The sequence below is a fragment of the Myripristis murdjan genome, chromosome 17 (assembly GCF_902150065.1).
Source record: "Myripristis murdjan chromosome 17, fMyrMur1.1, whole genome shotgun sequence".
Classification (NCBI taxonomy): Eukaryota; Metazoa; Chordata; class Actinopteri; order Holocentriformes; family Holocentridae; genus Myripristis; species Myripristis murdjan.
The window spans coordinates 32,075,940-32,103,503 of record NC_043996.1 but is presented as its reverse complement, the minus strand read 5'-3'; the positions used below and the strand labels follow the sequence as shown (position 1 = coordinate 32,103,503).

Here is a 27,564-nt window from a genome sequence, read left to right as displayed (position 1 = left end):
GGAGCTCCAGCTGTTTCTATTCCGATTTAAAAAATGTTTTTTATTGTGTTGTTTGTTGAGCGGGCGGCTGAGTGAGCTGAGGGTCTGTGAGCTCGTGTCTCGGCTGGAGGCTGATTCCTCCTGACAGGCTGCTTGTTTACCTGCGGGGTCAGGCCGTCCCAGCAGACCAAACAGCCGCATGGATTTTCTGCGCTGCGTTCGATGCATCGACCGGAGAAAACGGCGTGGCGGCGTGTGTGTGTGTGTGTGTGTGTGTGTGTGGGAGGGGGGGGTTCTTGGTGTTCAGGATGAGGCTCGGAAACGCAGGAACGTGACCACCGGCCGCGTCACCGTGCGGCGCTGCCGGCGAAGACGAGCCGTGAAATAAAGATGAAGAGGGCTGGGAAAAGCAAGACACACACACACACACACACACACACACACACACACACACACACACACACACATAGAGATGACCCTCATTGTTTGTTGCAGCCTCACTTCCTAAATCAAACAGAATCAATAACATGGAGGTCAGAGGTCAGCGGCCTCTCAGCACAGCTGATGGACAGAGCAGCAGGAAACATTCACGTCCAGGAGAAAGGACAAACTTAACCAAAAAAAAAACCCAGAGAAGGTGTTCGGCGACCTGCAACGTGATGGTGGAAGAAATGTTTAATAATAAAAAAACTCCCTAAGAGCAGCAGCTGCACTCGCTGGTCAGATATTTATGCTCCACTGGAGAAACACTAGGTGGCGCTAACAGGTGAAAGTTGGCTGCCTCCATTGCAAAATAATGATGTACTTATTGTATAAATGTATAACTGTTTGTTTGGTGTATGAAGGAACATTTATAGAAGGGGAAATAATTATACCTCTTCCTGCTGTTTTGCAGGCAGATATTATATATTTTTATTTTGTAAAAAAAAACAAACAAAAAAAAAAAAAAAACAACTTAATTTAACCCTCCGAACGAAACTCCCTTCATTTCTCTTATATGCAAAAGACACGCTGCTTTGGCTGGTGAAGACGCTTTTTTAAGTGTGGAGTTTAATTAAAAAAAAATATTACGTTATAATAAAAATCCTGACCCTTTAAATAAAAAATGAACAAAAGTAACAAAAAAGTAAGAAAAAGTCAAAGAAAAGGTTGGTTAGTTTAATTTTGTAATGTTTTTGTTTGTTTGTTTGTTTTTTAGATGAGAATCTGCACTTTCCAACAACAACAAAAAGCTGAATCTTCATAAGCCAAAGTGCTGATTTATTTTATTTTATTTTATTTTATTTTATTTTATTTTATTTAGTTTTGTTTCAGTCAGTAGTGTTCATGGACAGTTGGACACTAAACTGTCAAACTCACAGCACTTATTTCCAACATGGTGCCAAGATGGTAAAAGGCAAAAAACATAAAGAAGCACAATCATTCAAAAACTAAGACAGAAAAACTAAACTACAAACCTGAAATGAGGCTGCGGCTCAGATTTCCAGGGTTTTCTGTCCAGAGGCTTTCAGAATAAAAGCGTCTCCTCTGAGTCTCGGCCGTGGGTTCCAGAGGCGGCAGAACCGTCCCGTAACGTTCTCCCGCTGTGTTCTCCCGCAGTCCGACACCGAGTTCTGGGACAAGATGCAGGCCGAGTGGGAGGAGCTCGCCCGCAGGAACTGGCTGGACGAGTCGGAGGCCGACGGGCCGATCCCCCCCACCGTGTCGCCCATGGAGAAGGTAGGCGTCCCGGGACCGGGTTCTTTAATGGTTCCTCAACAAGTCCAAAGGTGACCCGTCAGGTTCTTTGAGGTGGTGGAGTGGTTCTTCAAAGAACTCTAGAATTAAATTAATAAATTTAATAAACATAAAAATTCAAGATTCAAGTTGTTGTGCCGGCAATTGGTTCAGTGACGACTTTTCCTTTTTTTTTTTTTTTTTTTCAAAGTTCCACAAAATAAAGTTGTTGGTTAATATTTGATGGTTCTTCATGGAGCCGCACTGCCTTTTAAAGAACCATTTTACAGCCGTTATTTTTCTGTGCAGTTTGAGGGTCACGGGCCAGTTTGAGCTGAAACCAGCTTGTTGTTGCTAAGAACTTAGCATGGACATCTGTCTGTCTGTCTGTCTGCCTGTCTGTCTGTCTGTCTGTCTGCCTGTCTGTCTGTGTATATGACATGTATCTGTGTGAACCTGAGTTGAAAAACATGAAGAAAACATTTATACATAATGCACATTTTTTTCTACAAATTTCTTTAGCAGATATTTTTATACAGGGTGACCCAAAAAAACGGGAACTTTTTAACAATCCATTAAAACAGAGAATTCAGGATGAAATTCACAGTATCCCAGCTGAGATGTTGCAGCGGTCAATGAGGAATCTCAACAGCAGATTTCAAGAATGCATTCGTACAGGAGGACGCCATCTACAGGACGTAATTTTTAAAAAATGAAAATTCCATCATTGTTTCTTAAATGGCATGTTTTAAGGTTTCAATTACTATGAATAAAATATTTTTCTTCCATCACTCTTGGTTTTATTGGATCGTTAAAAAGTTCCCGTTTTTTTGGGTCACCCTGTATATTTGAATTGTTTTGAGAGTTTGAGCGACTGCAGCCAAGCCGTTTTCCTCTCGGCGGTCAGTGAAGTGTTTCTGACCCGTGTCGGCGGCGGCGTGTTGCTGAAGCTCTGCAGCTGCAGGCGCGTTGAACCTGCAGAGGTGTCATTAATCATATCTCTGTGTTGTCCGACTCGTGCAGAAATAGGTTTTTCTCCGCATTAATCCCTAAAACAAATCTCCTGGCCCCACATCAGCATCCCAAACGCAGCACGTAACATTAAACTGCCGCTAATCCCGGCAGTAATCCCTCATCCGGTGAAGGGTGGTGCGTTTATGGATTCACTGCCGCCGTTACATCACAGAGCGCCGCAGGTGACCTTTGACCTGTCGCTGCACACAGAATCCATCCAGATGATTAAAGATGTGTGTGACACTGCAGCAGGCCTCTCACATTCTGCTCCTCTGATCCACCTTACCTTCAAACTCTGTACATATTTCATCAGTCCTCGTTGCCCCTCGTAGACTTTGCTTTCCGACAGCTGCTGCTAGAGTTCATACAGGCTCTGACTGCAGCTTCTCATATTTAACATGACGAGAATATTTTGTGACATTCGGTATCTTTAAATTTGATCATGCTGATGCCAAAAAGGATTCCAAGTATTCAGTGTTTCCCTCTGAGCTGATATGTCTGATGCTGAAAAATTAAAGGACGACTCCAGGCGACTGGGAGACACATGGCAGGGTGAAATCAGGCTCAGAGGCTCTGGAGGTTTGGAGGCTCTGGAGGTTTGGAGGCTCAGGAGGTTTGGAGGCTCTGGAGGTTTTGAGGCTCAGGAGGCTCTGGAGGCTCAGGAGGCTCTGGAGGTTTGGAGGCTCAGGAGGTTTGAGGCTCTGGAGGTTTGGAGGCTCTGGAGGTTTAGATGCTCAGGAGGTTTGGAGGCTCTGGAGGCTCAGGAGGTTTGGAGACTCAGGAGGTTTGGAGGCTCAGAGGCTCTGGAGGTTTAGATGCTCAGGAGGTTTGGAGGCTCTGGAGGTTTAGATGCTCAGGAGGTTTGAAGGCTCTGGAGGCTCTGGAGGTTTAGATGCTCAGGAGGCTCAGAGGCTCTGGAGGTTTAGATGCTCAGGAGGTTTGGAGGCTCTGGAGGTTTGGAGGCTCTGGAGGTTTGAAGGCTCTGGAGGCTCTGGAGGTTTAGATGCTCAGGAGGCTCAGAGGCTCTGGAAGCTCTGGAGGTTTAGATGCTCAGGAGGCTCAGAGGCTCTGGAGGTTTGGAGGCTCTGGAGGCTCTGGAGGTTTAGATGCTCTGGAGGTTTAGATGCTCAGGAGGTTTGGAGGCTCAGAGGTTCTGGAGGCTCAGGAGGTTTGGAGGCTCAGGAGGCTCAGAGGTTCTGGAGGTTTGGAGGCTCAGGAGGCTCTGGAGGTTTGGAGGCTCAGGAGGCTCAGAGGTTCTGGAGGTTTGGAGGCTCTGGAGGTTTGGAGGCTCAGGAGACCTCAGCAGTCCAGGTGTACACGTCTCTGCCTCAGACATGTAAGACTGGATTGTTTCCTCAGTTCAGTGTTTCTGCCTCATCTGTTTAATCCGGTTCCCTTCATCTAGTTTTAGGTCTTTGTTTACAAATCTGATCACATCTCAAGTGGAAATACAGAAAATACTAAAGGATTCACAAACCTGGAAGACAGACAGACAGACAGACAGACAGACAGACAGATAGACAGATGGATAGATAGATCTGCTTTATTGATCCTAAATTGGGAGATTCTTAAATAAAGTTGACTTGATTTATTCTTTTGTTAAACCAGGAGAGCAGAGCTGAGACGTGACAGCTGACACGTCCTGTCTGTCCTGACCTGTCTCTCTCTCAGGACAGTGTCAGAGAGAAAGACAGAGAGAGACAGACAGAGAGAGAGAGACGAGCGGGAGGAAAAACAGTTTTCCATTTCAGCTGCGATCCTCCGCACTTGTCAAAGTGAACTCCTGTTATATTAAATTTCATTTGTCCAGCACAAAGGAGCGAGCAGCTAAACACATTAAGCATATCGAACAAATGAAATGAATACCAGCGCAGATGAAAGGGGAAAAAAGAAAAGAGGAACACTGTACAGATTAGAGGGGAGTCTGTTAAAGTGAAAGGGACAAATCTCCGTGATTTCTGCTGTTTACCCCATTAGCCTCGGCCATTTCCAGCACTAATGGATTTCATTCCTCGTATAATCCTGCGTGACGCCGCCGATCTGTTCTGCCGCTGTCTGTCACAATAATCCATATCCTGCCGCCGCCGCCGCCGCCGCGCAGCGTAATGAGCTGTATATGTGACATAATGCAGAATCAATGTCTCTCACACAAAACCTCCTTTTGGTTCAGACTGAGCTGAATAAGGAGGTCAGAGGAGGAGCTTTGTGACCCGAACGTTGTCTGTTTGAATCCCGTCTGGGGAAGACAGGACATGAAGCTCTGCCCATCCAACAGTTACTACTAAAGTGCCCTCTAGCAAGGCAGTGCAGCTGAAAATCCACATGAAACGACGCCTCGTGCATCAAAACCATGATTTTAATGTGGTAAAGGCAGTAACACCAGTAAAGCTGGTGTCATACTGACAGTGATGTGTTTAGATGGATATTTTTGCAGTGTCCTGTGCGTACTGGATGGATTTAAGTTAATGTGGATGTTTATGGATCTGTGTTTCGGCCCCTGTCTGTCTGCAGAGGAAGAAACTTAATCCAGCCCCAAGAATGGCTGTGAAAGAAAACGCCCGCAGCCTGATAGCAATCCCCGTGGTATATGACTGAGATCGATTTAATGCAGCATATCCCAGCATTCCTGTTCTTATATATGGCCCTGTGCGCCTGTAAGTCACAGCTGCACTGCAAAAAAAATCTCCAGAAAAATGTTGAGGCAGAACGAGGCAGATCAGCCGCACCAGGACCGAGAGAACGACACCTGATTCAAGAAGATTCTGGAAACAAGCGGGATTATTTCATCCCACCGGCGGAGTGTTTCACCTCGTTTGAAGAAAAACAGGATTTGCAGATGAGACTCGTCGCGGTGGATTTTTTTGCAGTGCGGCGGCGTGTCGTGGCTGCTGCGACCTCTGCGGTCAGGGGCTGCTTGCGCCGGCACAATGGCTTTGTCCTTGAGTTGTTCGCTGAACATATGGGTGCTGTCAACACCGACACACGCAGCCGCACCCCCGGAGAGCGGGGCAGGAAACACCGGCACATTCATCTTAACAGGTCGAGGCGCACGCTGGCACATAAAAACACAAAGGCAGAGGCCTCAGCAGACTCCTGCATGACTTACAGCACGGTGTCAGCATCGCTTTGAAGGAAATCACCAACACAACTCGTGCTGCTGCTTCTGCTCCCATGTAAGACTGTAATACAGACAGATGGAGATAGATAGATAGATAGATAGATAGATAGATAGATAGATAGATAGATGTACTTTATTGATCCCAAATTGGTAACTTGTCATGTTCCAGCAGCAGGTGGTCCAGGTAACAGCAGAACTCCACCAGAGGAGACAAATATGCATCTTTAGAGAAATAAAACGCCACAAATAACACAATTAAATAAAGTGGATCAATACAAAGAATATCAGAAGAAACCTTTGAATGTCCTATAAGAGCAATAAAAAAATAAAACATACTAAAATATATCTATAAAACATCTACAGACCTTTCACCTTTGAGGCTTTGTTTTGGCAGTGGACATGCAGTAGGTCGGCAGATAGATAGATAGATAGATAGATAGATAGATAGATAGATAGATAGATGCACTTAAATTCTTGTGTTCCAGCAGCAGATTGTCCAGACACTGTGGAGAGTTCAGGTGTTTCATTCAGCCCCGTCCCCACAGGTGTGTAGCCTCCAGCAGCAGCCATGCAGTCTGCCTTTCCCAACATCAGTGACAGAGCGTCTGGTTCTAAAGAGCTCACTGAGTTCCAGGTGCTGCTGGAATAGTGATGGAACAGGAAGCCACCGCTGCAACAAGTCAGCTGCTCAACTTTCTGCCCTCCTAGATATTCCACCATCAGCTGGAAGTGGGATTATTGCAAAGTGGAAGCGTTTAGGAACCACAGCGACTCGGCCACCAGGGGGCGGCACCACGTAAAGTCACAGAGCGGGGTCGCAGAGCGTCGGAGTCTTTTAGTGCGTAAAAGAGTCCGACGCTCTGCCGCCTCAGGACCTGCAGAGCTCCAAACCTCCTCTGGCATCAACATCAGCACAGAAACTGAGCGGATTATTCCTTTAAGAGCTCTAAACCCTGAACGTGTTTGTTGTGTGTGTCTGTGTGTCTGTGCCGACCTGCAGGGTTACTACTTCCACACCAACAACCCGTACCGGGACTGGCCCAACGCCTTCGCCGAGGGCCAGGAGAAGGCCAGGGAGGGCGACCTGAACACGGCCGTGCTGCTGCTGGAGGCCGCCATCCTGCAGGACCCGCAGGACGCCGAGGTCACCGCACCTGCACACACACACACACACCTGTCCATCATGTCCAGCATAACTCAGTGGTTCTCATGTGGGGTACGCGTCCCCCTAGTGGTACGCTGGAGTACTGCAGGGGATGCATGAGATTTTTAAAGATTTTTAATTTAAAAAACATCGGTTGTGTATAATTCCTAAAATAATTAGCCTATGCTTTAATATGTTCAGTAAAAAAAAAAAAAAGTTAGTCTGTTTGATAAAGCACATTTTATCTTCACTTTTTCCTCCGGGTTTTCTGAAGGTGTTAGGTTTGTGTGTTTGTGCTTTAAAAATCTGCTGCCGGGACGTCAAGCGAGGACGTTTGTTCAAAATGACCAGGAAGACGAGACCACAAAAAAAAAAAAAAAAAAGAAAAAAACAAACAAATCCAGGCTGAAAAAGTATTTCAAAGGGGGAACATCATTTAAAACATTCTGAGATCCACTGATCACTGCTATTTTTTCACTATTTTGTTCATTTGCCCTTTAGTTTTACTTAGAAAACCCACATGGTCCATGTGTTAATGAAAGCTGAGGTATTAGGCAGCCAGATCTTAAGTTAGAAAATGAATCGCAATATTTAGAAAAGGATCAAACATGTTAAACTAAAGAAAGTTTCTGTATCAGCAGGTCAGGCTTTTAAAAAAAAAAAAACCTTATTGTTACACCGGGTTTCTACTGTTTGTCAGTCAAAAAAACAAAAAACAAAAAAAACAACAACTCTGCAGTCAGGCTTTGTTTTTGAACAGTGCCGTGGTTTTATCAAATTGTGAAGGCTTTATCAAACGTTGAATTGTTTTGTGGGATAAACATGTTGTCCTGTCCCCAGTTCTTATAGTGCAGTCATTTTAGGCCAAAATGGGGGTCAACCTAGGACAAACTGCAAGAGAAACAAACTCAACTGATTCTGTATCCTCAGTTTGTCCTGAATGAGGGGGAAAAGTCCCAAGAAATCCCATTGGTGGAAAGTTTTGAAAATCACCTATTTATGACCACATATTACCAAAAAACACCCTTAAGTAACCTTTTAATTCACTGTTATATAGTAACCTTTTAATTCACTGTTTAAATATCTGTTCTGGCATTTATTCCTGATATTCCTTATTAGCGCATATCAAATCAGATAATGTGTGATATGCATGTGTAAACAGAATAATTCAAAGAACTTGTAATTGACTTTTTTTCTTGTCTTGGTCTGTGTAATCAACTTGTGAATTTTTATAGTGATATCCGAAAGTAAAATGTTGACCCCCTTTCCCCTGTGTGTTAAAAACAGTGTTTTTTGGTAATATGTGGTCATAAATAGGTGATTTTCAAAACTTTCCACCAATGGGATTTCTTGGGACTTTTTTCCCCTCACTCAGGACAAACTGAGGAAACAGAATCAGTTGAGTTTGCTTCTCTTGCAGTTTGTCCTGTGGGTGGTGTTGTGTTTGACTGATGGTGGTTTCCTGTGTCCCGTCAGGCCTGGCAGCTCCTGGGCACGACGCAGGCCGAGAACGAGAACGAGCAGGCCGCCATCGTGTCGCTGCAGAGGTAAGACGCCCGCCGCCGCCGTCTATATTTAGTGAGCACAGGCCTGCGCCGCGTCTATATATATAATACTGACACAAAACCTTCACGCAGAGCAACAACAGCGGCTCCGCAGCCCCGCCGCCGTCACGCTCTGTTTCGGAAATCAAATATCACAAACGCCGCGTGTCGGATCACTCGGAGCGGATAATCGGGTTAATGCTGTTTTATCTGAGCAATAAAGTAGAAATAATGAAATCCTGCATTTGTCTGGCAGAGGCAGGAGCACATCCTGGCCTCACAGTGCAGAGACACAGCAAAGCCTTTCCACCTTCCATCGTCTTCTTCCCTGCTCTTTCCTCCCTCGTTTTTCCTGAGTTATGGTCGGGGAGTCCAGCCTGCGACCCGCCGCCTCCTCCTGATGCTGGTCATCTGCACAGGCTGTCAGCAGCACCGTCACAAAGTTAATTACAGCAAGCAAAGGACACAGAAAGTGGTACAAACAAGAAATAAAACAGTGTGTGTGTGTGTGTGTGTGTGTGTGTGTGTGTGTGTGTGTGAGGCAGCATCAGGGCAGTCTGCAGGGAGCTCGGTGAATGACAGGCAGCAGGGAGGTAAACAGGGAGAATGCAGGGCTGCGAAGATGGCAGGTAAACAAGTCAGACCTCTGCTGCTGCTGCTGCTGCGTTCTTTTTCATAATAATAATAATAATAAAAAAATAAATAAATAATAATAATAATAATAATAATAATAATAATAATAATAATGATGACAGAGGGTGAGCAGCAGCTGTCCTCAGGGCTGTGGGCCGACCCCCTTCTCTACACCCTCCACACCCACGGCTGCATCCCCACCCACTGCAGCATCATCATCATCGAGCTCTCTGATGACACTGTGGTGGGACTCATCTCTGGGGGGGTTGGGGGTGGGGGGTGGGGGTGCACGACGGGACGGGGTGGAGCCGCCCGCACCGCACAGGAAACAACCCGGTCCTGAACGCCAGCGGGACCAAGGAGCTGATCAGGAGTTAAAGAGCAGGCACACTGCGAAAACTCAAAATCTTACCAAGAATATTTGTCTTATTTCTAGTCAAAATGTCTCATTACACTTAAAATAAGACATGATCTCCTCAGAAGTCACTTGTTTTTAGACAATTTTCACTTTGTTCAATAATAATAATAATAATAATAATAATAATAATAATAATAATAATTTTATTTTTTATACAATCAATTAATCAGTCAGGAGGGAACCACATTTTAATTTCATTATACAACCTTTTGTATAATGACCAATAAACTTCCCTTTATCCTTGTTTCAAGTGTATTTTCACTTGTTCCACTGGAAAATTTTGCCAATGAAACAAGCAAATTTTCATTTGGAACAAGTGAAAATTGTCTAAAAACAAGTTATTTCTGAGGTGATCATGTCTTATTTTAAGTGTAATGAGACATTTTGACTAGAAATAAGACAAATATTCTTGGTGAGATTTTGAGTTTTTGCATTCAGCCCCCGGTCCTCAGCAGGACAGGGTCTCAGACCTGCGGTCAGAGGACGGCCCGACCTGGAGCATCACCCCCGCTGCTGTCCTCAGAGCAGAGCCTGCACCTCCAGAGGCTCGTCACCACGGCCAAAAGACGCCCAGCCGCCCCTCCCCTCCCTGTTTCAGGACAGCACAGAACATCCTCAGAGAGCCGTCCCACCCCGGGCGTGTTCTCTGTCCCCCGCCGCCCGCGGACAGACGCTCCAGGACACCGTCAGCACCGACCAGCAGATTACAGATCAGTCTTTATGCCGGAGCCAGAACTGCACCGAAAACAGCAAAAACCTGAGCCTCTTGTGAATATTCACTGTGCAGCACCTGCACAATGTGAACGTGTTGTGTGTGCAGTGTTTTCATTTCCTTTTAGAAGCTGCTAAGTTTCATAGTTTTTATTATTTTTTTTCATTTTACTTTTACAATGACAATAAAGGCATATTCTACTCTGTTCTTCTATTCTAAGAACAAGATACAGGTGCGGACAGGGAAAAGCTCATCTGTGTTTCGGATGTTGCAGCTAAACTGAGCACTGCAAAAAGTCAAAATCTTACCAAGATTATTTGTCTTATTTCAAGTCAAAAATGTCTTATTCCTAGTCAAAATATCTCATTACACTTAAAATAAGACATGATCACCTCAGAAGTAACTTGTTTTTAGACAATCTTGCCCTAACCCCAAATTTGCTTGTTTCATTGGCAAAATTTGCCAGTGGAAAAAGTGAAAATTCACTTGAAATAAGTGAAAATTTAGCTAGAAACAAGAAACAAATTTTGCCAATGAAACAAGCAAATTTTCATTTGTTTCAAGCAAATCTTCTCTTGAAACAAGAGACAATTGTCTAAAAACAAGTTACTTCTGAGGTGATCATGTCTTATTTTAAGTGTAATGAGATATTTTGACTAAAAATAAGACATTTTTGAAATAAGACAAAAAAAAAAATGAAATAAGACAAATAATCTTGGTAAGATTTTGAGTTTTAGCAGTGAGGCTAAATGTGAAGTGTGCTAGCCGGTGCTAACGGCGGTGGCGTCCCTGTGCAGGTGTCTGGAGCTGCACCCCAACAACCTGCCGGCGCTCATGGCTCTGGCCGTCAGCTTCACCAACAGCGGCATGCAGCCCGAGGCCTGCGACGCCCTGCGCCGCTGGCTCAGCCACAACCCGCGCTACAAGCAGCTGCTGGACGGCAGCAGCCCGCCGCAGAGCTCGCCGGCCACGCCCCGCAAGGCCCCGCCCACCACAGCCCCACGCAGGTAACACCACATCACACCTGTCTGCCTCCCTGCACTGACACATCAGGGAAGCCAGCTCACTAGATACCTTTAAAAGAAGATTAAAAACCCACCTTTTCACTCGAGTCTCTAACTAGCTCCTATTTTATTCCACACTGTTGTCTTTTATTGTTTTATTTGTATCTTTTGTTTTATTTCAAAGTTCTCGTCTTTAGCCTTTTCCTTTTTTATTCTTTTTTAAATTTAATTTGTGCTGTTTTATTCTTTTAATGTTTTATTTAATGTGTTTTCAAATGTTCTTCTTTTTATTGTGAAGCACTTTGAGCTGCAATTCTTGTATGAAAGGTGCTACACAAATAAAGTTTTATTGTTATTATTATTTATGATCATGTCGAAGCCTCAGTGAATAAGAACAGCTGATTCAGCACAGCCAGGTGTTCTGCTCAGCTGGTCTCCAGACTGAAGCTCAGAGGAAGTCAGTGCCTGGCAGCTGACGGTAAACCTTTGCTACTTCATTCTTAATTTTTCACAGTTTTGTCTTTTCTCACATCGCTGGAAGTGAAGCGAGAGCAAACAGAGAGGATCTGAAGGTGGGACATGTTCAGTGTTTGGGCTCAGATGTCTGCTCTGCTGGAAGGACTGTGGCGACTTGCTCATCTCCTGCTTCAATACTATCACAATTCTTAAATCATCATTCAATATTATGATTTATTGTGATGTTTGTTTTTTGAATCCTCCTCTAGTTTGTGTGTGTAAAGTCTGATGAGGCTGTGATTCTCCTAGAGGTCACTAGAGGTCATTTTCTCCAGCGACGTCCAGTTGGACAAAAGTCTCTGCCTGCAGTGAAATGGCTGCTATGGGGGCCAACATCATCACACAGGAATCAAATGTGGCTCATTGAATCCACAAGAGTCTCAGCTTTCCAGTCAAAGCCAACTGATGCAGCTCCAAGACTGTTTAGGCCCCAGTCTGCACACACACACCATTTTACAACAGGCCACAAGAACACATGTGGACTGCAGGCTTTGGGGGCCAAACTGCATGGGATTAGCAGAAGGTGGGCGTGTCTGCAAAGGGGAGAGAACCCATTTTCATTCACACAGCTGGAGGTCAGAGGTCAAGGGATCCCGATGGAAACAGACATGCTCATTTTTCCCCCTCGCCAAAATTTAGCTGATCTTTGGAACGACATTTAGCCACCGTGCGGACAACCTAACATGACATATTTGGTTGTGAAATTAAAAAAAAAGAAAAAAAAAAAGATAAAGTTAAAAAAAAAACAAACAAACAAAAAAAAACAGATTGCAAGACTGAGTGAATCTGTTTTCCACACCTCTGTCTGCTGGTCGGCTGGTTCGCCTTCATCGTGTTTATATCTGCGTTCCCTGAGGACCGTCAGCCCAGCGTTTCCACCGCGACCATTCTGATGCAGAGATATGATCTAAAACACCCGGAAATTAATTTGGAAGCCACATCTAATTACAGAGAGAAGATGTAAGACCGTGCCGGGACACTGGGGGCTCACAGAGCTTCAGTCCTGTCCGACTAAAAACTGAAACTCATCCGTCACCAGCCGCCTCACCTGCAGACAGACCTGAGATCAGTGTGTCACCTGACTGAGTCACAGCTCACGCTTTAATAAGACGACTGAGACGACCAGCACAGCGACTGATGAAGGAGCTTTGCTTCACTTTAATTTCCAAGATTAAAGTGATAAATTTACATGAAAAAAAATCAGAAATTTACAGAGAAGCCGTGTCTCAGGCCTGCAGCTGATCCCCTCAGCAGATTCTACTCTGACATGGGATTCAGGAACAAGGAGATCCTGCTGATCTGAGCCCAGAATCAGCAGATTGTTTTCTTCTCAAGTCCTGCCTCAAGTGGAGGAGTTCAAGTATCTCGGGGTCTTGTTCACAAGTGAGGGAAGGATGGAGCGTGAGATTGACAGGCGGATTGGTGCAGCCTCTGCAGTGATGCGGTCGGTGTACCGGTCCGTCGTGGTGAAGAAGGAGCTGAGCCGAAAGGCGAAGCTCTCGATTTACCAGTCAATCTACATTCCTACCCTCACCTATGGTCATGAGCTTTGGGTAAATGACCGAAAGGACAAGATCGCGGATACAAGCGGCCGAAATGAGTTTCCTTCACAGGGTGGCCGGGCGCTCCCTTAGAGATAGGGTGAGGAGCTCGGTCACTTGGGAGGAGCTCAGAGTAGAGCCGCTGCTCCTCCACATCGAGAGGAACCAGTTGAGGTGGCTCGGGCATCTGTTCCGGATGCCCCCTGGACGCCTCCCTGGGGAGGTGTTCCGGGCATGCCCCACCGGGAGGAGGCCCAGGGGAAGACCCAGGACACGGTGGAGGGACTATGTCTCTCGGCTGGCCTGGGAACGCCTTGGGGTTCCTCCTGAGGAGCTGGCGGAAGTGTCTGGGGAGAGGGAAGTCTGGGTGTCTCTGCTCAGACTCGGATAAGCGGCAGAAGATGGATGGATGGATGTTTTCTTCTCAATCGGCCCAAGTCCTATTTATTTTTACATGCGCAACCATTTCAGACAAAACAAAAAATACAGACTTAGAGTGTGAAGGCCTTCAGTGTGTTTTTTTTTCTGTTCACACTGGAATTTAAAAAAATCAGATGTGGGTCACTTTCTTCTGGAGGTTTCTGTTTCCTCAATGACCACACACACACACACACACACACACACACACACACACACACAGGGAGGAGGAGAGTCATATAAAGAAATACAAAGTGATGAGTCTGATGAGCAAACAGACAACAGACTGAGCTGGTGTGTGTGTGTGTGGGGGGGGGGGGGGGGGGGGGGGGGGTGATTATTTGAATGAGAATCAAAGTGAGCGTTCTGCTTTACAGTGCAGGTGTGTGTGTGTGTGTGTGTGTGTGTGTGTGTGTGTGTGTGTGTGTGTGTTTTCTTTGAAGACACAACAAAAGGTCATTTCTTGAAACAGAGAGAGAGAGAGCTGCTTGTGTCTCTGTCTCTCTGCCGGGAGGCCAATTAACTGTCTGGATGTTGTTGAATGTGTCTTAACGAGTTCAGCTGTTAACGAGCTGTGGGCCTTAACGAGCTGTGGGCCTTAACGAGCTGTGGGCCTTAACGAGCTGTGGGCCTTAACGGCCTCAGCAGAGCCAGTCTGCTCTTTAATCACAGCTGATCGTTAATGAGGGTTTTGTTCTTGTACAGACGATACATTTAACATCATGTGTGTGTGTGTGTGTGTGTGTGTGTGTGTGTGTGCAGCTGCCAGCTGCAGCAGGTGCTGGCTGTGTTCCAGCAGGCGGCGCTGTCCAACCTGGACGGCGTGGACCCAGACCTGCAGACCGGCCTGGGCGTCCTGTTCAACCTGAGCTCCGACTTCGACAAGGCAGTGGAGGCTTTTACTGCAGCGCTGTCAGTCAGGCCCGAGGTACACACACACACACACACACACACACACACACACACACACACACATTATTACCTGACACACCTGATGAGCCTCACCTGGCTGCCAGCTGAGTGGCGCTGCAGAGACAGGTGTGGTGTTTACCTGTGTCTGTGCTCAGGACCACCTGATGCAGAGACAGGTGTGTTTACCTGTGTCTGTGCTCAGGACTACCTGCTGTGGAACCGGCTGGGCGCCACGCTGGCCAACGGCGACCGCAGCGAGGAGGCGGTGGAGGCGTACACGCGCGCCCTGGAGCTGCAGCCGGGATTCATCCGCTCCAGATACAACCTGGGAATCAGCTGCATCAACCTGGGAGCTCACAGGTAGCAGCTCCAGCAGCCACCGCACGCACAGCAGGGGGGACGGCGCCCCCTGGTGTCAGCCGCTCGTTACTGCTGAACACAACAAATTCAAACAAGATTTATTTACTTTATTTATTTTATTTCATTCATTGAAAAACAAAACATAAAAAACAAAACAATACACTATAAACACAACATTCCCAAATCTTGAATGAAAGGGAGCAGGAAGAAGAATCATCTTATTTAATCTGCCCCTTTATCCCAGAAATCAATTTGCAAAGCAGTTAAATTAAAACAACAACAAAATAAAGGAAATTAAAATAAAATAAAACAGCTGCCAGCCACAACACAGACAGTCACATTCTTTTTCCCGAGTTCCAATTCAATTCATACCATTCAAACATTATTATTTTTTAATATGCCTATAGGCTACTATTCCTTTCATGACAACGATTATGGCAATCAAACATAACTAACATATTTCATTATATTTCCTTAACATACTGGCTTTAATTGTTCTTTGAAATGTAACTTTGAACTTGGATTCTTTGGTTTCTTTGTTCAGATTGTTCCTTAAACTGATTCCTTTCACAGAAATGCAGCGTTCCATCAGTTTAGACAGCGTTTGAATTTTCACTTTGACTGAGCCAGGCTAACAACTCCCATAGACTTCAAGTCTTTATGCTAAGCTAACAGGAAATGCTACCCATAGGAACTGAGCCGCTGGACGTAGAGAGGAGAAAATGGTGTCCAACATCTGGTCTCTTTTCTTATTTCCCGTGGAGTTTCAGAGTAAATTTGGTCGGTCAGGTTGAAAAGTAGTCGTTTATATCCACAGCTCAGTGTGTACCTGCAGCTCGGTTTATATCCTGGTTTGTGCTGAAGAAGCTCAACTGGCTCAGAATTCAGGTTCTTGCTTTTTAAACAAAAACAAGCAGTGAAACAGAAAAAGTGTGTTTAGCAGCAGCAGCAGGACGTCTGTGTGTGCAGCTCAGCGACGAGGCTCAGCATTATTATTATTAATCAGAGGCAGAACTGGATGTTCTACATTATGAATGTGGTGCCTGTAATTTCTCATCACGCTGGGAAAAAAAAAAGCCCTGCATGTTGTGGTGAAGTGAGAAGTGCAGATTCAGGACTAAAGGTTCAGGTGTGTCGCTGGAGCCCAGAACATCGTCCTGCTGTCCGGACCCTTAACCCCCGAAACTCTGACTTCACCTTCAGATTCCCCCGTTTATCCTGAGGGAGATATTCAAAGCCCACAAGCTGCTGTTTTATGGCTGCAGAATCACATCAGATAGAAAAGATCTGCATGTCTAGTGCTTCATTTTAGACATTTCTCCAGAGTTTTGGAAACCTCAGGATCTCAGCTAGAATTTAAAATAAAGGTCTCTGGGTTTGAACAAAGATCAGCAGGGCAGCCTGAATTTGTAATGACAAACCCGTCGATGGGATTAGCAGGATTTATTTATCAATTTATTTTATAATTTATTTATTTGTTTGGATCATCATTGATCCCTACCAAGGCAGCAGCTGCTCCTCCTGCGGTCCACACAAGTAAAACATCACATCTTAACACAAAACTTTACATCCTTATGCAAAAAAATGATGCACCAGCAGCGAATACAGTGACTGAGAACATTACAGTGGTGTCGTCGGGCCGTCGTAGGGAAAAAAAGTTATGGAGATGCGGGCGAGGGGAGGTGATATTCTGAGGAAAAAACTCTGACTTTCCGAGGTCAGAGCCATAAATTTACTAGAAAAAAACTTTTTTTTTTCTCTTTCCTTTCTGTCCGTGGCTCCACCTGTACATGGGATTCAGGAACAAGGAGATCCTGCTGATCTGAGCCCACAATCAGCAGATTGTTTTCTTCTGAATCGGCCCAAGTCACAGCAACGTCTCTTCAGAGTCCAGATGCTGAGGAGGAGGTTGGGGTTCTGGGGCCAGATTCTCCAAAAAGTTCTTACTAATAATCTTAAGACGTTTCGTAAGAGGAAAAAATGAGAAGTTCATAAGAATGTTCTCAAGTGCTATTCCCCATTATTTTCTTAAGAACTGCACATTATCTTAAGAACTTCTTAATTTTTTCCACTTACGAACTTCTCAACTCTCTACCTTTATGTAAACAAACAGCCTCGAGCTGCAGCCCACAGCAGTTCCATCTAAAATACAACAAAACAATATCCATTATAGTCTCAACTTTGATCTGATGTTATAAAAGTGTTTTCTCAAAAATTGAGATACATACTTTGTATTGGACAGCGACGATATTACTAATCTATTAGTTAATGGAATCTAAATATAATTAACACATGAATGGTGACTGGTGGCCAAACAAAATGTCCTCATATAGACTCAGAAACAATATATGTGCCTACATGTGTCTAAATACTGGTTTAGATATTAGGCTGAATTACAGTTTAGATAACGATTATCTCTATGTTAACATATACAGTGTAAAATGATTAAGGTATTACTACATTAATCTATGTTATATAATCAAATTTGGCTCTAAATTAATCAAAGCTTGACCTTAAGCTTAAGTAACCACATGCTTCACACAGCATGTGGTACTTAAGACAACCTTTACCTGTCTTAAAGTTACGATAATATTTAAGAAAAATAGTAAGATAATTTCTTTCAAGAATCCCATTTATTCTTAAGAAAAATCGTAAGAATAAAGTTTAGAACATTCTTAAGATCTTTTCTTTGGATTCTTAAGATATTTTGTTTGTGAATTTGAAAATATCTTAAGATTCTTCTTAAACCCAAAAAAAAAGTGGAACTTAAGAAGAAATTTAATCTTAAGAACCTTTGGAGAATCCGGCCCCTGGACTCAAACCAGCAGGATTTCCTTCTGACTGGATCAAACAGGAGGAGAACAAACTGGTTTCACTGTTTTCCTCATAAATTTACCACTTTAATGCTGAAAAATCTTTTTTTCTCGGCATAATATCCCCTGTCCCGGCTCCTATAATGACCCTAATACACCACTGTACACAGGTTAAATGACTAAAAAAAGGTTCCAGGTTGATGCTGATGTGATCAGACTTCCTGAGAGTGACCGGGCTGTTTTTGCGTCCTGCAGGGAAGCGGCCAGTAACTTCCTGACGGCGCTGCACCAGCAGAGGCGGAGCCAGCGCCACAGCCACCAGCTGATGTCGGCCAACATCTGGGCCGCGCTGCGCATCGCCATCTCCCTGATGGACCGGCCCGAGCTCTTCCAGGCCGCCAGCGTGGGCGACCTGGACCTGCTGATGAGGGCCTTCGACGTGGGCGACGTCTGACGGCGCCCGCGGGGACCGAGGGGGGGAGCGGAGGTGAACTGGGTTGCCAGGTTGGCCGGGAGGTTGTCAGATGGGGCGTTTCGGTGGGAGGTCTCCTGTGGGACGTGTCTCCTGGAGACAATGGAGCAGCGGCGGGGGAGGGGTTGCCAGGTTGGCAGGGAACGTCGGTGTGAGACGCCGGACGGGTTGCCAGTTAACGGATGCAAATTGGAGCTGCAGAAAACCAAAGAGCAGGCGACCGCTGGAGGAAGGAGGCGGCAGGAGAAAAGCCTTTAAAGCACGACAGCACAACCCTTTAGCTTGCAGCAGCTCTTAGATTTCTACCACAAACTGCAAACAGCAAAATGTTTATTTACAACGAAAGGAGAACAAGAAGAAAAAAAAGCTTATTTTCCCGTCAATGTCGTATATTCTAGAAATTCTACAGTGTTTTGTAAAATGTTTCTGAGCGCCAAAGGCCGTGAAACTCCCTCAGCACAGCAGACCCACACGGACAGACCCGACACAGAGAAGAGTTACGTGGTTTCTGCACGTCAGCGGTGATAAAGCAGCTCAGACGGGCTGATGCCAGTTCCTCTCAGCTGACTTTACCGTCCACGACCTTGGCAAAGCACCAGCTCAGCGAGCAGCAGAGATGGATTTACTGTGTGATTTACACCGTCGGGCTTTTATTTTGTAACCTGCAGAAGCACAACGTGGTGGAGGAGGAGGAGGAGGAGGAGGAGGAGGAGGAGGAGGAGGAGGAGCGTCACCGTCTGCACGAACTGAAGCCTTCCACTCCTCTGCTGTACAGATCACTGTCCCGTCTGCATCCACCTCCCTTTGTGTTATCAGGCTTTTATTTTGAAGGAGACGAGCTCCACCGTGTATTTGTGATGTTCTGGGGTCTGAGCCGAGGTTAGAGGATCTGCAGCAGCAAAGAACTGAGGGTCAGGTTAGAAAATAAAATACAAAAGGAAAAAAGGAAAATCAAAATACAGTGCAATTAAAAAAAAAAAAAAATACATTAAAGTTTGAAATGCATCGCTTCCGTGACGCTGATGTCGACACATTTACAGGTTTCATGACGTTTGCACTTTACAGAGTCGCAGTCCAGCAGCTGTGCAGGAAGTGCAGACGAGCGGTTCTGTTTTTTTTGTTGTTTTTTTTTTTTCCTTTGTGCCATCAGATCTGCAGACGGACGCTCCATAACTTCACCTCGCCGCGGGCTTTCAGCAGCATCAGCAGCCTTTACCTGTGCGGCTCCTCTCTGAACGTGCTTTAACAGTAAAAAGTCAGTAAAAGGAGTAAAAATCATCAAATCGAAGCAGAAACACGGAGCAGATCCAAACTGACCTCAGATACTCACCTGATGCAAACATCCAACAGCAGAGTTTCCCCGCGCTGCCGTCTTCAAGTAGAAAACACTCTTCAGATATAAATCAGCCAATCATACGCGAGGTAGCACCAGCCTGTAGTCAGCTCAGCCAATCAGAGGCCACTAAGTCAGGTCGTTTACCAGGAGAGCCAATCAGAACTCAGCTGGCCAACTGAAGCTTTAGTCCAACATGCTGACGAGGTGATTCAAGTGCAGCAACACATCCTGGTCTCAGGAAGAGGACGTCACCATGGCAACGTAAACACAACCATACAGTGTGCACACAGACACACACACACACACACACACACACACACAGTATTCACAAATCAAAGATGACACAGTTTGACTTGTTAGGTTTTCAAACACGTGGAGCGTGGAGAGATGCTGTTGTTTGCTCTGTGTGTTTGATGCTAGCTGGTTAGCTGGTTAGCTGGTCAGTTAGCCGCGAGCTAACGTCCTCGCAGCATCTCTGCCGGTTGCCATGACGCCCGGATGCCCGCTGAACGAGGTTTCAGTCTGAGAAATAAAACAGGTAACACTTTACAACAAGAGTACAACAATTAATGTTAGTTAGCGTTAGTTAATGCATAATGGTTAATTAACTGTTAGTTAATGATTATTATGGCATTTACTAATGCTAATAATATCTACAATAACCCTTAAATAACATATAAATTAATACCTTAGCATGAACAGCTTTAGTAAATGATTCTTAGACACATTAGTTAACGGTTAGTTAACTGTTACTTCATGTTTATTACGGCATTAACTAATGTTAATTGTTGTACTCTTATTGTAAAGTGTTACCATAAAATAAATGAGAGAACATCAGCAGTTTGAACCGTCATCCTGCGTGTGTGTGTGTGTGTGTGTGTGTGTTTTGTCCTCCTCGGGTTCATGGGACGTTCAGCTGGACAAAAATTCATCTCTGGATGTTTCTGCCAGGTATCTGGATGATGATCCATCATGGCTGCGGCTCCAGAGCGCGTTGAGCCGAACAGACCGATCAGTGTCGGGCTGACACTGACCCTGAGTCTGTCGCCACGTCTCTGCCCTTTTACATGTTAATGTCTCTCATGTTCATAATAATAATAATAATAATAATAATAATAATAGATGATGCTCTGCTCTGGTCCGGAGGCCTGGACTCAGTTTAATTAAACGAGTTGAACCGCCGTGCCGCCTCTGGCTCACAGCACATCAGAGTGTTTCCGGGTGTTTGCTGTTGCCACGGCGACAGCTGTAAGCGTGTCAGTCGGTGTCGGCAGAACAGTTTGTTTACTTTTGTTTTCACAGGAAATAAATCAAAGAGCTGCAGATCAGCTGTCGGCTCACCGTCTGGATTCACATTCAAATAAAAAAACAAACGTCAGCTGTGGGAGGAGCCAAGTCGCTTTATTCAATAACTTTATTAACAACAACGCAGCCAATCAGGATGATTGGCTGCCCCCTTCGAGCGCGACGCAACTTCCAGTAAAGTTATTCAAACACACTCTTGCGGTTGCCATGGCAACTTGAACCACAGGGTTTCTCCCTGCAGGTCAGGCAGCGTTCACACACACACACACACACACACACACACACACACACTTACAGGACCTTTCATCAGGTTTGCATCAGTGTGTGTGTGTGGAGTGTGACCGCTCCCACGTTCCACTCTTTACTTAAAACACACACTGTCACACACACACACACACACACACACACACACACACACACACACACGTTTCTGCTAATTGCATAAACGAGCGACTTGAGCTGTTATCAGTTCATGTTAATCATTCAGTTACAAATTACCCAAGGAGTTGTCTGTCACTGAAACACACACACACACACACATTATAGACTCCATACACATATGTACATGTAGGATAGTCACACACACACACACGCAGTCCCAGCTGCCTGTCCGTCTGTTGCGGTGTCAGTCACATGAAAGGATGCTGGTGTTTCATCTCTGCTCTGTGATTTTCTGAGTTTTCCCGCTGCACTCGAACGCCTCGTCACCTTGCAGGCAGGAAGCGGAGGCGGGAAGCGGAGGCGGGGCTCCGGCGGCGTCACACAGATTCAACTCTGCCGTCAGTTTGATCTCTGCTGGGAAAAATCTCAAATCTGAACTTATACAAAAAATAAATAAATTAAAAAAAAATACAAAGAGCCTGTTCAGGGCAGCTCACCCGTCCTGGGACGTTCAGGCCGGCACAGATTTTCACCGCTTCCCGCCCAGCAGACACACATGCCGGGATTCTTCAAACCCTCACAGATTTAGAGAGCACACACTTGATGATAAGATAAGATTTTCCTTTATTAGATAAGATATAGAGATGACACCAAAAGCAGAAATTCAGCTTCTTCACGCTCAATATTCCAAATCTCGCGAGGTCAAACGTGACTTCAGTGTCAACAAACATGGCGGACGAACAGGAAGAAGCAATGATGGTTGTTTTTGGCCTCTTACTTTGAGAAAACACACACACACACACACACACACACAAAAAAACGATTATGGAAAAAGTCATGGAGACGGCAGGGATGTGGGCTGTTTTTTGTTTTTACTTCCTCTTCCATCAGTCAGCTGACTCAGCTCGCGTCCTGATTGGCTTTTGTCCCGCTACACGTGACATCACACACTGTGCACGCTCGGCCCCACACACACTACAGGGTTTCTAGTCGCAAATATTAAACATGTTCATTGTTTATGATCTCGCCTTCCGAGCGGATCAGACTGAACAAAATCCCTCTTAACACCTGGTTATCGGTCATCCTGCAGTGTGTGCCAGGTGTTACCAGTAGAAGTCTCTGGTGTCACTCTACTTTTAGCTCCACTGTCCCGCCGCCCCGCTCTGTGTGAAGCTACGACCGTAACCAGGTGAGGTGAACACTTTGTTCTGACCGTCCTTTAACACTCACGCGAGTTTAGACGCAGAAATGAAATGAACCGAGAAACCGATTCTGGTGGAAAGTTTTGGAGAAATCGGACAGATTTTACTGCAAACCGAAAGCAGGGAGCAAAGACACGGGACAGGCCAGGGAGGGGGGGGGCACCCACTCAGGTGAGGGGGTTTGGTTTTGTTTTATTTTATTTCACCAGGGAGGAACTACCAGGATGCATCGATCCACAGCCAAGACAACAAGTTTATTATTATAATTATTATTGCTGTTTCTGGGTTTCCAGGACTTTGGTCGTCCTCCAGAAACATTTCTGAGAGAAAAAATGTGTGGAGGATATTTACAGATGTATCAGACTGCTGGTGTTTCTGAAAGGCAGGATGGGAAATGTAAAGATGTGGTGTGGCTGTAGTCAGGAGTGTGTGTTGACTCTTCTGTTTATTCTCATCATGGTGTCTCACTCAGATCTTTATTAGTCATTTCTGGTCATTAAATTAGTTTCAGCGACGCTTCTCAGGTGACTAACGACGACACGTCTGGCTTCAGGACGGGACCGTGCAGGACTCTCCCTCCGCTTTCTGCACGCAAAGTTCACATTCAGCCAAATACAGCAAAACATATGTACACAATAAAACATGTTTATACAGCAAAACATATTTACACTGCATTTCAACTGTTTGAACTGTCGAGGAATACTCCATGTGCTCCTCGAGGTTAAATGTTTGACCAGTTCAGTTTCCGTTAAAGGTACAATATGTTAGAATTTACTCAAACCGACCTGAAAATAAACCCAAACTGCTCGGGACGCTTCGCTCTGCTTCGTCTTGTGGCTCCGTTAAACATTTCCTACGTGTAAACCTGTTAGGACGCGAGCGACGTGAGCGAGTCCTCGGTGTCGGCGACGCCGAGCGAGGCCACGTGCTCAAGTCGTAAAATGTTCAAATTTGTGCGAATGAAGTGTGTTTCCTTTGTTTCGATCCCCAGCGGCGTCCACAGAGCGCTCAGCCGTCCTCCCCGGGTCCACGTGGTAAACACAGATAATATTACACTTAGAAGAAAAGGACATAGCAGAAATAATAGAGATAGAAACATAGAAGAAATACAGCTACTGCAAACAGAAGCAAAACAACAAGTAGATGAGAAAATTCTGAACAATAAAAATTACAAGTAAAATTAAAATTATAAATTAGCTTAAAAAAAATTACCAACTGACTAAAAACAAAACACTGAAGTGGCTGAACAATGTGTGTGTGTGTGTGTGTGGGAGTGTGTGTGTGTGATGTGTGGGTGTAACAACTAAAGTGAACCAATCAGAGCGCTTCTCCAGTAACCAGTATTCAGTATTAAGGATCAATATTCATTTGTAATAAATTTAGAAATTGCAGTTGAAAAATTTACAAAAAAAATAACTTACAAAATTTAACCAGCAAGTGTTCAGTGTAGATTATTATATTAGTTTTAAAAATACAAAAACAAGCAAGAAGATTACCAGCTGGAGACTGACATGTAAAGAGGAAATGACATTAGCATTAGCTCTGATTTTAGCTCAGAAACCTAAAAAAAAGAAGAAAACTGTGTTTATAATTATTCAGATGAAATGTTTAAAGGTCAGATCGGTGACGTCGGATCAGGTTTCTTGTGTTTAAATGTTTGTGAATCCAGTAAAACTGAAACTGAAACCTGCAGCCCTTCAAACAACTTAGAGTTTTTGTCTTTTTGTCAAACTAAATAAAATACACTACAGACAGCAGCTAACGTTAGCATTCAGCCACTTCCTAGCTAAGGTTAGCGCCTGATAGCGTCACATGATGCGACAGGAAAGCAGTAAATTAATTCTGAAGTATAAACAAACATGGTGACAAATTTATTAAAGTGTGGCAGTGAAAGCCGCTGGCTGTGCTGAAGCTAGCAGGGTAACGTTAGCAGGGCAACATTAGCAGGGTAATGTTAGCGGGGTAACGTTAGCAGGGTAACGTTAGCAGGGTAATATTAGTGGGGTAACGTTAGCAGGGTAATATTAGCAGGGTAGCATTAGCAGGGTAACGTTAGCAGGGTAATGTTAGCAGGGTAACGTTAGCGGGGTAACGTTAGCAGGGTAATATTAGCAGGGTAACGTTAGCAGGGTAATGTTAGCAGGGTAATGTTAGCGGGGTAACGTTAGCAGGATAATATTAGCAGGGTAATGTTAGTGGGGTAATATTAGCGGGGTAACATTAGCAGGGTAACGTTAGCTGTCCTGCTGGGTTTTTGTATTTCATAGTAATTTACATCTTAACTGTCGTATCATGTGATGCTAGCTAACGGGTGATCAAATCTGTTTCATATCAGCTGTTACGTCAATCAAAATTACGATCCCGATATCGTCGAATTTCCTGTTTGTACGCAGACATGAGCGACCACCAGATGGCACTAAAGCTGCATTAACTTACATATTGTACCTTTAAATTCATCACTTGATATTTCTGGAAAAAAAAAAAAACGACAGCTCAGATCAGTTTAACAGAAACTCCATAAGGTCCTGATATGTAATCATGTAATCATGTAATCACACTCATGTTCAATAATCACATGAATTCTGATTCCTCGTCCCGCTGAACTGAATGTGGTGATTTTGGGCACCATCTAAAATGTCAAAGTAACAGTTCAACAATGTTTCATGTCTGATTTTTTCAGTTTTTATATATAAAAAAACTGTTGTGTTCCCGTCAGTTTAGACAAAGGATTTTTTTTTTCTAATTTTCAGGGCTTTTTTTTGACAGTTTTTCCATTTTTCTTTCTTTTTCTTATATTACTGTTTTCTTTATATTCTGTTCCTTTTTTATTTGTAATGTTCTGGTATTTTGTTGCTCGTTTTCTGTCCATTTTGTTGACATTGTTTTGTATATTTTGTTTAATTTTTAGAAATCCAGTTGATTGTCTCAGGTTTCAAAAGGTTAATTCAGTAGACATCACCATGAGCCCTCATGAGGCTCAACCTGGGGCCCGGGGCCTCATGAGGGTCAACCTGGGGCCCGGGGCCTCATGAGGGTCTGGGACAGTTTGAACAGCTGGCTGTGTGTGTGTGTGTGTGTGTGTGTGTGTGTGTGTGTGTGTGTGTGTGACAGTGCTGCGGTTACACAGATGAACTGAACTTCCTGTTGTTATTAATGTGTGTTTGTTACCATGGAAACACCCCACCCCCCATATTACGCTGTACAGATTCAGTTCAGTTATGTAAAGAGCAATTATAATCACATGTACCATTAAACTGATATTTTAGGAATTAAAGAATTTACACAGAGGTGAGAAAAGAACATGCCAAGCCCCCGCTGGTAATTTCACTTTGGGTCTGAACCGATCAGAAACCGATCAAATTCACACAGACAGCAGCTTGTTGGCCTAAAAGAGAGCAGGGAAGACGACACAAACTTTTATTTGACTTTTATTGGATTCACTGAGACAAAAAAATTATTTTATTTAGAGCGACCTGGGCACAAGATCATGACGAAATACAAGATCAGATGATGATATTCACTAAGAGAGGAAAAATGCATAAAAAATAAGATTTCAAATCACCACTGGGAGTTTTCAGCCACTAGAGGGCGCAACAGGCTGCTGTTTTGTTTTTCATAGTGAGTGAATCCCAGGATTTTTAAGCAAATTTTCTGATGGTTATTTGGATAATTGTTGACTTACCTTCAATTTTCCATGTGGATGTATAAAGATTAGTCAGATTTATTACATTTTTGTCGTCTTTTTGGTGACGTCAGCGTCGCTGAGTTCTTAAATCTGATCCAATAAGGTTTCCACTCCAACGCAGTGAATTATCAGGGGGTGACATGTTTTTCCTCACCGCTGCATATAAACTGAAGTGAGCGTCTGTCTGTGTGTTTTATGTCTCCATGTGAAATCCCTCCGCCCCGGCCTGATATCATCTATCAAACACGAGCGAGCGTCTGCGGCGTGGCGGCTCGTTCCCATGGCGACCTGCACGCCGTGACACCGTGCGAGTCTCTGATCTGAGAGCAAAGCGCCTGACTCGGCCTCGTCTGAGTCTCTGCAGAGCAGGAAGAGCTCAGCAGCGTTTTTTGAGGGGTTTTTTTGGATTAGAAACAGGCCTAGGTCTCTTCCACCAAACACACACACACACACACACTCTACAACCCTGAACTCTCTAGATGTCACCCAAAGGAGCTGCATGTGAGCAAATGTCCAGATCAATGGAAACGACAAAAACATGCAACAGACAAAAGGTGAGGAGAGGTGAAGGAAATGAGCAAAAAAAAAAAAAAATTACTGGTACATCTCAAAAAAAGGGAAAATTTGTGTAAATTTGACTTTATAATTTCAGAATTTTCATGTTTTTTGTCATAAATTTGTGCATATTTTCTCATAAATTTCAGACCTAATTTTTAAATGTTTTTCCCAGAATATTACCCCCACCCCCCCAATACAGACCTGCCAACCTTGAATAAATTTTATGAGTACAACCCCCTCCAGAGACGGTTCAACAGCAACAACCTGAACGCAGACAAACTGTTTATTTTAGAAGAAATGTCTGGGTCACATCATAAGGACAGGCTGGAGTGTCTCTGTCACCCGTTTACAGCTTTTACAGTTTCAACATATTCAAACACAAAAGAGGCCGGACGACTTCAAAGCCTCATTTGCTTTTACAGTTTTGTTCATAATGTCTGGGACTGTCTCGTCCAGACTGAGCAGATTTATCCTCCGGCTGATCAGCAGCACTACAGCAGTCGACACTGTAACATACAGTATTATGGCTTCTCCTCCTAACAGAGAAACATCAAACTATTCAACCAAATTACTGCACAGTCAACAAAATAACAAAACTGAAGAGATTGTTTATAAAATGCAAAACAGTTTATCTATCGGAAGAAAAATGATCAGCTGCAGTTCATCGTTCAGTATCTAAAATCCAGAGGATCCACCGTGGAAACGTGATATTTCCTTAGTCAACCAAAGACTCCAGTCACACTATCTGGACTAAAGTCCTGGTCCACCTGCAGGAGCTTCTCTG

General features: G+C 44.5%; 1 protein-coding gene across 1 annotated transcript in view; it reads left to right on the top strand.

Moving 5' to 3' along the window:
* Positions 1-18,913, top strand: part of LOC115375370 (PEX5-related protein) — a 32,709-nt gene extending 13,796 nt beyond the window's left edge. Inside the window, 7 exon segments of the mRNA XM_074933737.1 lie at positions 1,579-1,698; positions 6,828-6,971; positions 8,448-8,518; positions 11,076-11,285; positions 14,519-14,684; positions 14,871-15,028; positions 18,097-18,913. Coding sequence (XP_074789838.1) covers positions 1,579-1,698; positions 6,828-6,971; positions 8,448-8,518; positions 11,076-11,285; positions 14,519-14,684; positions 14,871-15,028; positions 18,097-18,295 — 1,068 coding nt within the window. The 3' untranslated portion in view covers positions 18,296-18,913.
* Positions 18,914-27,564: the final 8,651 nt, after the last annotated feature.